Raw genomic sequence first — 14,167 nt, 5'->3', positions numbered from 1 at the left:
ACAAAAAATCTGTTTATTTTTCTTTCAACATGTTGAGGTGATGGGTCAAAGGAAATGATTGTGACATATGGTGTCTCTGACTGCTCTTCCATCTTGTATGTCCGTAGGAGGGTCAGGATGTTCATGGTTTGGATCACTGCTGATGTTTGGTTCAGAAGGACAGTGTTCTCCTCTAATTGTGGCAATGTTGTGAAGAATCACACATGCCACAATAATGTCACATGCCCTTTCTGGGGTGACTCTGAGTCTTTGCAGGCACTGGAACCGGGCCTTAAGCATTCCGATAGTCATTTCAACTCTGGCTCTAGTCCTGCAATGAGCCAGATTACATCGCTGCTGTGGTCCCGGTTCAGGGTCAGGGTAAGGGGTAAGCAAATAGGGTAAACATGGATACCCCCTATCACCAAGCAAGTAGCCAGTGAACTCTCCTAAGACAGAAGGATACACTTCAGTTCAAATGTCCCTGTAGCAATTGGTCTTTATATATTTTAAAGTATTTTCAACTCACCATGTCCAAATTTTGTGCTCAGTGTACATTCACGAAAAATTCGTGAGTCATGAACAGAGCCTGGCCACTTGGCTTCCACATTTGTGATAATGTTGGCAGCATCACATATGATCTTCACAGTGCAGAGAACACAAATTAGCATCCATTACTATAATGAAATAATTTGTTAGTTTGAAATGCTACAGGGAACTATGTACCTGTACATTAATGCTGTGGAAAGACTTCCTGTTCACATAGTCTCCTTCATTTACTGAAGGAGCAATGATTGGAATGTGAGTGCCATCTATACAGCCAATCACGCCTGGGAACCCTGAAAATAAATGTAAAATTTAAGTAGTAGTTCAAGTATCACCACATCATGAATTAAGTTTTGTTCATCCTGATACCTGCAATTTTGTGGAATCCCTCTTTGATAAATCTTGTGGGTCTATGACCGGGGAACACCACAAACGAGTACAGGAGACGTTTCAGTGCAACTGTAACATTCCTGACTGCCCGACAGACGGTAGCCTTGGAAACGTGCTCAGCGTCACCAATATTATACAGAAAGCTCCCGTTTGCAAAAAAACGAAGTGCAATACAAATAATATGCACAGAACTGAGAGAATGTCCGCGATGTGTCACATGAGCATTATAAGGCCTGAGGATGTTATTCAAATAAATTATAGATTGTGCTGAAAAACGGTAACGTTCACACAGAAAATCATCAGGAAATGATAAAATGTCCAAACGCGCTCTAATCACTCTCTCCCGGCGGAGGACTCTGCGGAGAATTTCGGCTTCCACATCTACTGGCTCTTCAAGGAAGGGGCACGCCATGTCTGACACTTCCTACGGTCAGATTTCCGACAAAGAGGCGGAGACAGTCAGGGTTAGTTGAAGTAAACCTGCTAGGGGGCAGGTTAGCTTCACGGAGTGTGTCGTCATAGTAACTCACTCAGAATTAATCTAAACTCGCTTTGTGAAACCGAAAACCCAGAGTTTTCGTTAACTCAGGGTATACTTACTCAGAGTTTGCACTAAACCGGCTTTCTGAAACAGGGCCCAGGGGCCCGTTCTTCGTACCTCGCTTACTACATCCAAGATCAAATGACACATCCAAGATCAAATCATCGCGCTAACTTTGAGCTCGCTAATCCGGTTCTCCGAACACACCTGTTGTTGACGATTAGTATAGCTGGATGAAGTAATGTGAGATCACTGGGTGGCTTAAAAGGGGCTACGCATCGATAGTAGAAACATTGATCGGCAACCCTGTGATTGGTCGGCGAAGATGTCGAAGGAGCGCGCTCAGTATTTTACGGCAGAAGAGCAAGAACTCTTGATTGAAGGATTTCAGGAGTTTCAGAGTTTAATTAAAACGCAAGGGAACACTGCAAAGACTGCAAAAGCAAGGCGAGAGGGCTGGCAGAAAGTTGCTGACAAATTAAACTCGTAAGTAATCTATTATATCATATTACATGATACCATATTATATTATATCATATTATATTATATTACATTATATCCTCTTTCACATTAGAGCCACAACAGGACCCACTAGAACATGGGAACAAGTAAAAGTGAAATATAAGAATATTCTACAGAATGGTAATATCTATCACTTATATTGCTTTTAGTCTCTTGAAAAGAGACCCTGCAATAATCTGTTTGCTTGTTTATAACAGCAACCAAGAAAAGGGCAGAGCAAATAAAGACAGGTGGTGGTCCTGCACCCCCTCGTCACACCCCGGCAGAGGAGCTGGCCCTAGGGTTGGATGCCACCAGACCCATTGTGGAGGGCATCCCCGGGGGCAGCTCTTCCTTAGACCAGCAGCCGGGGTGCAGTAGCAGCAGCACCTTCATAACTGGTAAATGAGCTCATAATTCTATTTGTACAATGTAAAATATTTGGTTGTTGCCTTAATTAAAATGCTTTTTGTACTGTGTAATTTATTGGCATTGTGTGTTTTTTGTGTGTAGTTTCACATAACACTCCATCACTTTTACCTGTTCCTGAAACGTGCCACTCGCAAAGAAACGCAAGGCAATGCACACAGTTTGTGCAGTTGTTAATGCCTGACTACGGTGAGTGGAACTCTTAACATAGGGATCCAACAAGTTGGTTAAGTAAATAATACCCTCACGGGAAAATCGATATCTCTCTATGAGCACACTGTCGCGCTGAGCTAAAGGTTCCTGTCTATCCCGCAATATACGCTGAATTCTGAGAACTCTCCTTATCAACCTTGCACCTTCGGCAATGGGTTGCTCGCGTACAAACGGACAGGACATGGCTGCGACAGACTTCCCAAATCCACCTTCGCTTTTATAGCCGTGGTCTCTCATCTTGATTACACGAAGTAATTTACTATTACTACTCTAAAATATGAATTACATCTGAAATAATCAAATACATGTAATAGAATGATTAATAGTACATTTCCCTTTTTTTCGGAAATGACCTGTATGTATCTGTATGAAATCAATAAGAGCATCAAATGCTGCATTATATTTAGTTACATTGATAATATTTATTTATGGTAAAACAGTGGCGAAATATCGCTGTTGCTTTCATATAACTGCAGCGGACATACCTGAGTGGCCGCGATCTAATCCTGTTTACATAAAGTAAACCTGCTCCCAAGCAGGTTTACGCTTACGGATCTGTTGCTATGACAGCAAGTCCCAGATGAGCTTCGGAGAACCGAACGATCCAAGATCACGCGAAATCGTCAACATTCAAATCCGGCTAACTTACTTAGCGAGGTACGAAGAACGGGCCCCAGCTCTCAAAATAAAACAAAATAAAAACAACCCAACAAACTAGGGCTGTCAACGGGCACAGAATGACTCAAAATCCCTGAAATGTCTCTGGCAACGATTTTGGGCAGTTTGTCGAATGTTTGTCCATTCTGTGCTCCAGATGGGTTGATTGCGTTAAAAACATTTTTAATCGTGTTGACTGCGTTAACCCCCTAACTTTGACAGCCCTACAACAAACACAAAAACTTTTCTTTTTACCATGGGTATATTATTAGTATCTTGTCATTAAAAACCAGAAAAAAACTAGGTTTGAATATTCTTCTTCTTCCTCTTCTTTTTCTTCTTATTATCTGCTTATTTATTTAATTTTAGATAATGTAAGTGTTGTGATTGAGAGAAACATGTTACCAGAGGTTGGAATTAACAAAGTAAAAATAGTTATTTACTTTGGAGGATGAGAGGATGTCCTCTTGACAGTGTACTAGACATATTTGACTGCTGGCATAATCTATGAAGCAATTTGTTTATCTGCTAGGAGCTTGTTAGCGTAGCTGCATTTTAAATTTTGTTTAGTGAGTAAGGAAAAAGAAAAGATGCTCAAAAGAGGAAGGTTGTCAGTGTTTTGCTGAACAAAAGAGTGAGTAGTTTTGTTGTTTTGGGGTTTCTTTTGTAAAGGAGCGAAACTTTATTACCACTTGTATGTTGAAATCTATAGTGCGTGTGTGTGTGTGAGCAACACCTTCTTACTCCCTAAGCGTAATATTTTACGCTAGGTGACAAATCGTCCACATTTTATGGTTTCGGGTACCCAACACGTTCCTAAATGATGACATCGAAAAAAAAATAAATCAGAAAACATGAGAACCGTTTGGACTCTATCTACACATGTTCGTTCATTTTCTTAAAATCGCTTTGGAAAACACTATTTTATGTCATTTCAGTGCTGTTGTAAGGTTAGTAATTGCCCGTAGGTTTCAATTGCTAGACTAAGCTAAGTAAACAAAAATATCACAGTAAAAAACAGTGTGCGATAGACAGTAGCGGTTTTAGATACGGGCGACACGGGCGGTTGCCCGGGGCGGCATCGTGGTGGGGGGCGGCATCACGGGCATCGGCAAAAAAAACCCAAAACATGCTTGTACTCATGCTGCCCCGACATCATGCCAGCGCATATTGGGAATGGCATAGGCACCGATCGGTTTTCAATCGCCCATTAGCTGGGAGTAACGGCGCCCTCAGTTTGCGAGGTGCGCCTGCTGCTTGCGGCACAGGGAGGAGAGGGCGGGGCGGCGGGGGATTCTCTGGCTGGCTGGAGCAGCATCTAATAACCAACTCGCAAAATAAAACTAAATAAAAACAAACCAACAACACGAAAACACCAGACATTATGATACAGACTTGAATTTGCACCGATGTTTTTTCAAAATTCTATACGCGAAAAGTGAGCGTGAGAGCCCTCGGTGGGTCTGCTCGCTGCTGAAGTCAAAGTAAACTTTATTGTCATCTCCGCTACATACAGTCCAGTATATAGAGAGACGAGACGACGAGGCTCCAGTTACAGCAGTGCAAGTAAACGAACAATAAATATTTAAGAGTTTCACAAATAAATATACACTTTAGGACTTGGGGTAAAGGGATCAATAACAATTTAAAATGTATATTTTATATTTTGTTGATTTAAAGTCTCATACACAACCCGTTTTTAAAGTTTAAAAAAAAAGAGAAAAGAAGAGGAGGAGTTTAGCGACTTCCACAGTCGTTGAGCCTGCCTGACGCGCTGTCAACTTTACGCAATAATGCCAGAGGTGGAATTGCTTGCTTGTTTATTAAAGTGCTTGAAAAGTACTTTAATAAACGTGATCGGCTCGCGATTCAAACTCTTAAAACATCACAGGCTCTAATGCAACAAGGGGAAACTCGTTGTGCTGCGGTCAACAAAAACTACCAGCCCTCCTCTCTGTCAAAATCAAACCAGTGAAAGACAGACTGACAACGCCCTCTTAATGTCGCCGCTACCACCCACGTGACTCCCGTTACACATCACCATAGCAACCAAACAAATGAAAACCCAGTGATCATTAAAATTCAATACATTTAATTATGGCTCCTACAAGGAGAAACGAGCAAAAGATACAGGTAAGCAGATGTGTCATTGGATAATGGCAGGTCATGTATCCTAAAACATTAAGAATCAGAATACTTTCTTAATCCCTAAGGAAATTATGTGGGTTACAGTTCCTCCAAGAAGAAATGGTAAAATAGTAACAGTAGCAGACTAAACTCCAAACAATATATACAATAATATAATGTTAATTTGTCAGTGTCAATTGCTGATTTGTCCTGTTCTCATTGTAGCCGTTTACATACTATGCATACTCTCTCTCTCTTCATATGTGTGTATGTGTATGTGTGTGTGTGTGTGGGGGGGGGGCGCCAGAGGGAGTGTTCGCCCAGGGCGCCAAACAGGCTAGGACCGCCACTGGCGATAGACTCACAGCGTGTGATTGTGGAGACTAAACTGTGCACAACAGTTAATTTGTTCAATTGTGGGAACGTGATTTCTATAATATTTCATGCCCCGTAAGCTTAATCTGCAATCACTGTGTAAAAGCAAAGCACATCATTCAGTTGTTACATTACATAGTTTTTGGTAGTATATAATTTAATGAAACTTTTTTTTTTTTTTTTAACAAAAAGTACTTCGTGAATTTAAGAAATTTTTTTATGCGATTGTTAAGTTTCTCCACCCACCCATCCCACTATCTTCCATCATCTATCCATCCATTCATCCATCCATTCTCTTCCACTTATTCAATTCAGGATTCCAAGAGCCTATCCTAGCTGCCATGGGGCTAGAGGGTGTTTATTAATGCAAATTGGACATGTGTACAGCATGGTGTATTTTTTTTTAATAAAATGTACTTCATTGATCAGAGAAGTGTGAGTATATTACATGCAGAAATGTTTACTTTGCCTTTGTCCTTCGTTAGGTTTCCAGCACAGCTAAGCAGGTCACATTCTGTGGCTCAGTCTTTCACCAAAGAAGTGATTCTCTTGCCAGACCATCTAACTGCACGTGTTCCAAGGCGTAACAAAAAACCTTGGCTTTTTGAAAATGGACATATAAAATCTGCACTGGAGTTTAGCTGTGACTGGTACAAAGTAATGCAAGCAATAAGGACTGACTTCCAGCCAGTTGTTGAAGGATGCAGGTAAGCTTTAGATCCTTTTTCATAAAAATATTTTTTTTGTTACTTAGATTATTATACTATTAAAGGTCAATTTTGGGTATTTCCAAAAAGGATCTGTGAGCACTGATCAGATGACTGGATTGTTATCTTTTAGAGTTAACAAAAAGTAAACCTTTTAATGTACTGTATTGTATTGTAGTCTGTTAGCATGTATGTATGTATGTTCATAAAATGAGAGTGAATAAAGCAAAGATGGATTTTAAACTCCCTTAAACATTGTCACTTGTATTATGTTTTAATACATAAACATAATATTAATATTTACTATGTCATTTTGTTGTCAGTATATTGAAATGTATTATCTGTTTTTATTTACAGACATATTCTGATGGAGAGAGTAGCCATACAAGCAGGCAGGATTTCACAGAAACATTGAATTCTTACAAATGCGGTAAATATTCCTGTCTAAAAGTAGCTCCAAATAAACTGCAAACCATGGTGCATTTAGAAGTATAGAAAAGATATATCTCCAAGTGATGTAATACTAGAAATTACAAATAAATATCACGCTAAATTTGGGTAAAATTAAGGGATAAAAAGGTACTAATAACTAACTATACAATACTATAATCATAGCTGTACAATACTAACTGTACAATAAACAAAGACAGGACAGAGACAATACAAAGTGGATTGTGCAGTAGGTATAGAATACCAAGTACCGATGCAATTTACAAGGAACATTGTACCCAAATGTGATTTCTGTTTCACTTCAGTGTATTAAAAGCTTAGATAAATGCATTATTACCAATCCTGTTTACTGAGTACAAATAATAGACTATTTCTGCATCCACCTAAGCTTAATTTGTTGTGGTCTTCACTAACTTCTTTTTTCGACATTATGGTTTCACTGTATAGATTAAATGCTAATTAGCTTCATGTGTCACTTTCAAAGTACAGCTTAATTTTCAAAATATGCATCAGTTTTACTTTTGCATTAATCTTTTAGTATTTTAATGTATCAGTATACCAATAGTCTCAGTTAGAATCTCAATTTGATTTTGTATTTTTCTATCTTATAGTTGAAAGTGATGTCTCTTTGGAACATATTCTTGTTTTCTGCACTGGATGTGACAGCATTCCAGCCCTGGGTTTTTCTCCAAAGCTAAGCCTTGAGTTCATCACTAACTGCAGATTTCCAGTGACCAATACTTGTGAAAATATCCTTCGTATACCAGTTCATGTAGTGTACACTACTTTCAAATCAGACATTTTGCAATACAGAATTCACCAGGATTTGGAAGAGCATGATGTGTATTCTCAAAGATTGTAGAAATGATGAGGATTTTGTTTTTCTATTTTGCATTTGCATGTTTTATTTTCTTGTTTCTTGTTAATGCTGTTAACCCAGCGTCAGATTATCAACCTGTCCAGGGTGTACTCTGCCTCTCATCCTGTGGTAGCTGGAATAGGCTAGCAACGCGGATAAAAATAAGCAGAAGAGAATGGATGGATGCATTTGGTTTCAGTTTATACATATGAGACATATTTTGTTTTTGGATTGTAGTTTATCTGTTTTCCTGCCTATATGGCATGTTTTGTCTCTGTTCTCTGATATGACCCATAGTAACATTAGATTGTTTAGTACCCCTGCAGGGAGCGAAAGAATATGCCACAACCTCACTGTTACATAGAATTCAATTTTCTCAAATGCTTCCTGTGTCCAGCTATTCCACACAATGTAAAATGTCAGTGGTAATGTCATAAAATACAGGTTTATTAGCCATGTTTTGTATTTCAGATACCTTTGTTTATTTTTTAAATACTATCTATCTAGGGGCAGCACGGTGGCATGGTGGTTAGCATTGTTGCCGCACAGCAAGAAGGTGCTGAGTTCAATTCCACCATCAGGCCAGGGTCTTTCTGTGTGGAGTTTGCATGTTCTCCCCGTGTTTGCGTGGGTTCCCTCCGGGTACTCCGGCTTCCTCCCACCGTCCAAAGACATGCAGTGTGAGGGGATAGGTTAATTGGATAATCCAAATTGTCACTAGGTGTGAATGTGAGCGTGAATGGTTGTCTGTCCCTGTGTGTTGGCCCTGCGACAGACTGGCGACCTGTCCAGGGTGTACCCCGCCTCTCGCCCTATGACAGCTGGGATAGGCTCCAGCGCCCCCCGCGACCCTGAAAAGGATAAGCGGAAGCGAATGGATGGATGGACTATCTATAGATAGATAGATAGATATATATGTATGTATATATATATATACACAAGTTAAAAAATCTTGAATTGAAAAACACTTATATTTTGTTTTATTTTGGCGTGGCTACTTATCTCTCATCATGACTTAGGAACGTGTTGCCGTTTAAGACAAGGAAATTGTGTTATTTACATCTGTTATGGTTACGTGACTCTTAACTGTTCCTGTTAATGCTGAGGTGTAAATTCACTGACAGTTGTTGTTTGATGGAAAGAGATGTTATACCATGAGTGAGTTCATGTGCGGGGTTATTGACACTCTGAAACACAGGGTAGCAGAGCAAACTGTTCAATAAAGAGTTCCCCTTTTCTGCTTGGGGTGGAATAGCAGACTCAACCTCTGTCTGAGTCAGTTGTTGTAAAGATTCCTCAGCTTGCCACAATATAAAAATTACAGATAGTTTTTATTTACCATCAGATTGTGTCACAGTACATGCCTCTTGGGTACCTAAGCAATACAAGTTAAAAAAAATCTTGAATTGAAAAACACAACTAGTTGTTGTAATTTTTTTATTTAGTTATATTAGTAGCAGTTGTTTTATTAGGGACACTGAGAAATTTGATAATTTAATTGTTTTGGTTTGACAAAAGTCATATTAAAGATGAAGTGGCTAAACTAAAACTGCCTTTTGTTATTTTGCCACTAAGTCAATAAAGTTAGCAATGAAAACTGCACAGGCATGCAGATGCATGACACACTGAACATAGGGAGACAGAGACATTAAATACATGCAAAGAAGGAGGCTCTGAGGAGGTTTGTCCTCCTCAGAGCCCAGACCTCAACATTATTGAAGAGGGAACAGGTGGGAAGCAAGGCTGATAACTACAAACATAAGAAGGCGTGAGGAAATGAAACCCAATATAGAACACAAAAGACAAAGGTTACCAAAATAAAATGGAAAGAGACACAGACTGAGACTTGACAATACACACAAGGAAGATGAAGAGCTACACTAAGGACACCTAAAAACTAACAAGCATCACTAAAATAGGGTATAAATACAAAGGAAAAACACAAAGGTGACCTAGGAGTCAAACTAAACATGATAAACAGAACTTAGTAGTCCAAAAACATAAAATGCTGGGCCCTAGACCAAAAATCATCATGACAGCTTTAGACAAAAGCCTGTTTTAAAGTTAGCAATAAATAATCTGTAATTTGCCTTTACAAACCAAGTCCAAGTCAAAACAAGGATGAATAGGAGACTGTAGAAAATAGTAAATAACAATGAACTTACTCATAGGGGAAGAAACATAAACATCTGTAAAAAAAGGGAAACAAAACAACTAAGGTTAAAAAATGCTGAAATCAGCAAACATTTAACTAAATCATTGGCTTCTGTGCTTTTTACCAACACACAAGGTTTTTCAGTTCAGAAAGTGTAGCTCACCATGGTGTGCTCTATGGCCTTACAAAGTTCTGGTCAACACCCTGTATTTCAGTCAGTGGTGTTGGAGATCTTGCAAAAATTGAAGGAATTATGATCATTCTAATCTACTATCAGATTTTGATTTAGCACGAAATACCGTCTGGAAAGCATCTGATTGGCAATGGCTTTATTTTTCAGTATAAGTTAGATCTCAAACACACTGGAAATACAGTAAAATCAAACCATAATAGAAAAAGCACACAATGGAACATGGCTTTATTATGGTTTGGCCTCCTCGGAGCCCAGACCTCAACATTATTGAAGCACTGTGGGATGCTCTTCACTGGTGGGGAAGGACTCTGGGATAGTGCATGAGCTTGAGTCTAGTTTAAGGGTCTGAGCAAGCAAAGCTCCCACTTTACCAGTTGATCTACGTCCCTACCTTGACCTATAGGCTGAATGAATAGGTTGCAGAAATGTTGAACATCACACAAACCACAGAAATGTGTTGGTTTGGCAGTTCCAACATTTATAGAAAAACACACATCTGTGTTTCTGTTGTATTTAGATTATTTCTTACATCAGAATACTGGTCAGAACATATTAAGGAATCCCCAAAAACTGTGACAAGTACAGAAAACCTATGTGGTCACCATTGTATGTGAATAATATCAATCAAGTACAAATACACGCAATCTGTTGCTACTTGATTTAATATTTATAGTTGTTTGCTGTATTTAACATAAAATAAAAATGTATTACCAAGTTTTTACCACTCAGCCTGAAAGGCTTGGGGTATTGTGATCACCCCACCAAGCAGCTGGCAACAGCCTGCATGGGCATCCAACAATGTTAATGACAACAATTTGAGACAAAGCGATTTAGGATTTTCAAAAAGATACTATAGCTGCATCTAATAAAAAGTCCTGAAAGAGTTCAAATATGGATGACCTTCATTAAAATATATCTATATATATATCTATATCTATCTATCTATCTATATATATATATATATATATATATATATATATATATATATATATATATATATATATATATATATACATATAGGCAAGGCAAGGCAAGTTTATTTATATAGCACAATTCAACAACAAGGTGATTCAAAGTGCTTTACAGAGACATTAAAAATAAAAACAAATAAAAAGCATAATTTGAAATTGATTAAGACAAGCAAACAAGCAAACAAACACAAACAAACAAACAAACAAACAAACAAACAAACAAAACAGTATATAAAATCAAAAATCAAAACAGTAGATAAAATCAGGACAGTAGATAAAACTAGAAAGTGCATTTTCTGAAGAAACTGCAGTGTGAATGCTTGAATCTGAATGTATGCACTGAATGAATTAAATACTGAATATTAAGCTAAAAATGCTGAATTAGCTGGAAAATACAGAATTTTTAACCTGAAAACAAGCTGATTTTCACACAGAAGAAGTTGGAAAATAGCTGAACATGTTTAAAATATAAATTAGAAAAAGATGAGTAATGAGAAAAGAAAATTTAGTCAGAAAACCTCTGAATGAATAACAAAAGTTCATATTCTTCTAATCACTTAAAGAGTGGAATTATGTATTATAAATCTCTGATTCATAAAAAAATAATAAAAATAAATGTAAAAACAAATATGTTGAACTGAACTGAAAAAATGAACAAACATTCTGAAGAAAATACAAGCTTTAATATCCAGGATAATGTTTTTCAGACATATACACATGTGTATATCATGTTTAATGGTATTACATATATGTCATAGAAAATAACATAAAAATCTTAAGTCATATTGTACAGCTCCTTTCTGAAAAGGACTTAAATTAATTCAACAAATGTTTTTTTTTTTTTTCGAAATACAATAAAAATCATTTTAAAAAGAGACGTTTGCAATTTTTTAAGGTGTTAATAATCTGATCCTGTCATGTGTCTGTTCAACTTTAGTTTTTCGCACAGACTCGATTCTTAAAGAACAAATTACCAAATAATAAACAAATAAAATTGAAATTTAAGTAGCTTTTTTTTGTTAAACACTTCACAGGAGAATAAATAAAAATAACTAAATTAAATAACCAAATAAAAATAATAATCAACATAGGAAATACATGAAAATTCAACTTTTAAAACCACAATCCTGAACCTTTAAATTGTGTTGGTTTCTTAGAATATGGCTGAACAGCTGTTTCTATCGGTCTACTGATCTGTCTACACATCTTTTTATTACTCATTCTTTTTTATGTTTTATTGTAAACAGTGTCCACACAGTTTTAAAAGAGAACTGTATAGAGATTTTTGAGTAAACTCAAACGTAAGCCTAAGGTGGTGACACAGTTTAACACATACAAATAATCAAATAAACACATTAGTCCTTTTTGTGGATAAATAAGTATCATTAGTTTACAGCATTGTTCAGCCATGCCACTAAATGCTTTTTAACACTGTGTTTTAACCTGGGCTCAGACACGAAGTCCCAAATTTAGTTAGTCCCTGACTTTGAGTTGTGGTTATGACTAATTATTATACACAAGGCTTTATCTATCTGAACTCTAAGGACACAAATATGAAAAAACCTATACTTACCAGCTGATACCCCACACTACACACTAGGTGTGCCATGTGACCTGAAACTTTGGTACAAACTCATCATAATTATTCTGTTAACACTGTTTCTTTAACACTGTTTGTGTTGCTGTTCAGCAGTTTAAAATGTTTTAGATTGGATTACATGGAACGAATTTGAGTTCTCTTGGGGGGTTTTGTGTGTGTTTTGTTCTTAGCAGATTCTTTCTTTACATACTGTTGAATTACAGTTACCACATTTCTGGTCATATGACATCCCGAGTGCCCACTTAAAAAAATCCCCACAGTTAATTCAACATTAAAACAAAATAAAAATATGTTAAATAAATAAAGGTTTGCTCTGTGATGAAATATTAAATAAGCATACACTGTACAGAGCACTAACAATGAAAACAATCCTTTAGCCTGTCAGATCAGAGAGAGGCAGTCATTATGTCCATTTAAAACCTGTAATCAAAGAGCACAACATTTCTGTGAAACTATAAAGTCCCATATGATCCTCATCATGTCCAGTGACTTCAGAGTGGATCCTCCCTGTCATCCGGCCAGTGTTTGATGTGTGGCAAGCAGCACAGAAGCAGGATAGCTGAGGAGCAGAAAACAGGAACATATGTAGTTGTAAATGTAAATATCAGTGATACTTGTCTTGTCATAGGGAATAAAATAATGAACTTACACACTCATTTAGGGAGGATCTTGACACTGCACAGAGGAGGCACAGTCAGTCTGACAATGATGGTGATCTGCAGGGATGTTTTCCTGCAGCAACATTCCTGCCGACTGGCCATATGATCCAGAGTAGTTGGTTTGTAATGAACAGAAAGGTGTATATGTTAGGTAGTGTGCACTTGGAGCTGGTCCTAAGAAACAAACACATCCTGTAATAAACTGAATACCTTTAGTAGTGCTGCTGCAAATATAAAGCCCTTCTATCATGTGTGGTTTCAAAGAAGGTGTTTTGGAGGCTCGGTCACAGAAACTGTGCAGTCTGTTCAGTCCTGAGTGTCTCAGCTCTGAAGGGGATGGATCACAGAGGGAAACACCTGAGTACAGATATTAAAATACACTCAAAATAACACTCCTAAGGTCAAGTGAAAACACAATTTAAACACTTTACAAAGAATTAATACATGTTTCCATGAAAATAATGTCATTAACCCTTTTTGTTGTGAGTAAATCTCACCGACTGCTTGTGGGACAAGCTAGAAGGAGGACTTATCACAGAATCTCTCCTGTGCTCCAGATGTGAAGTCTCATGCTCTGATCGTACGGCGAAGATGGTGATGATGAAGCCTCTCTGATCTGTGGCATTACATTTTCTGGCTGCTATGTGCTTCACACTGTTGGATTTACCATGTGAAGCTTGGAGAAGACACAGGAGGACTGTGTCTCTCTTAACAAAAAAAAAAAAAAAAAAAGAAACCTAACAACCTCCCACCGTACCCCCCCACATTCAACTCCCACCTACCCACTCCACTCAACTCCCCAGCCTCACACCACC

The 14,167-nt window shown here is 37.7% G+C and overlaps 1 protein-coding gene and 1 long non-coding RNA gene across 2 annotated transcripts; both read right to left on the bottom strand.

Moving 5' to 3' along the window:
• Window positions 1–45: 45 nt before the first annotated feature.
• On the bottom strand, window positions 46–1,327 carry LOC134641626 (putative nuclease HARBI1). The gene is made up of 4 exons (XM_063494117.1): window positions 895–1,327; window positions 706–818; window positions 509–620; window positions 46–428 (listed from the first exon to the last, which is right to left on the bottom strand). Exons 1-4 carry the CDS (start codon window positions 1,325–1,327, stop codon window positions 46–48), a joined length of 1,041 nt encoding a protein of 346 aa, XP_063350187.1.
• Window positions 1,328–12,884: 11,557 nt separating this feature from the next.
• LOC134640539 (uncharacterized) lies at window positions 12,885–13,619 on the bottom strand. Its single transcript, XR_010095478.1, has 3 exons — window positions 13,563–13,619; window positions 13,343–13,446; window positions 12,885–13,252 (listed from the first exon to the last, which is right to left on the bottom strand). It is a non-coding gene; the product is annotated as an uncharacterized LOC134640539 (long non-coding RNA).
• Between the last annotated feature and the right edge of the window lie 548 nt (window positions 13,620–14,167).

Source organism: Pelmatolapia mariae, linkage group LG14 (genome assembly GCF_036321145.2).
Source record: "Pelmatolapia mariae isolate MD_Pm_ZW linkage group LG14, Pm_UMD_F_2, whole genome shotgun sequence".
NCBI classification, from domain to species: domain Eukaryota; kingdom Metazoa; phylum Chordata; class Actinopteri; order Cichliformes; family Cichlidae; genus Pelmatolapia; species Pelmatolapia mariae.
This window is presented reverse-complemented; position numbering and strand designations above follow the sequence as displayed.

What these genes read in the sequence shown, in the direction of transcription:
- LOC134641626 (XM_063494117.1), bottom strand. Translation starts at nt 1,327, where the DNA reads ATGGCGTGCCCCTTCCTTGAAGAGCCAGTAGATGTGGAAGCCGAAATT. An exon ending in GGGATTCCACAAAATTGCAG is followed by an intron (nt 819 to 894) that starts GTATCAGGATGA and finishes ATTTATTTTCAG; the next exon opens with GGTTCCCAGGCGTGATTGGC. An exon ending in GAGCACAAAATTTGGACATG is followed by an intron (nt 429 to 508) that starts GTGAGTTGAAAA and finishes CTTCTGTCTTAG; the next exon opens with GAGAGTTCACTGGCTACTTG.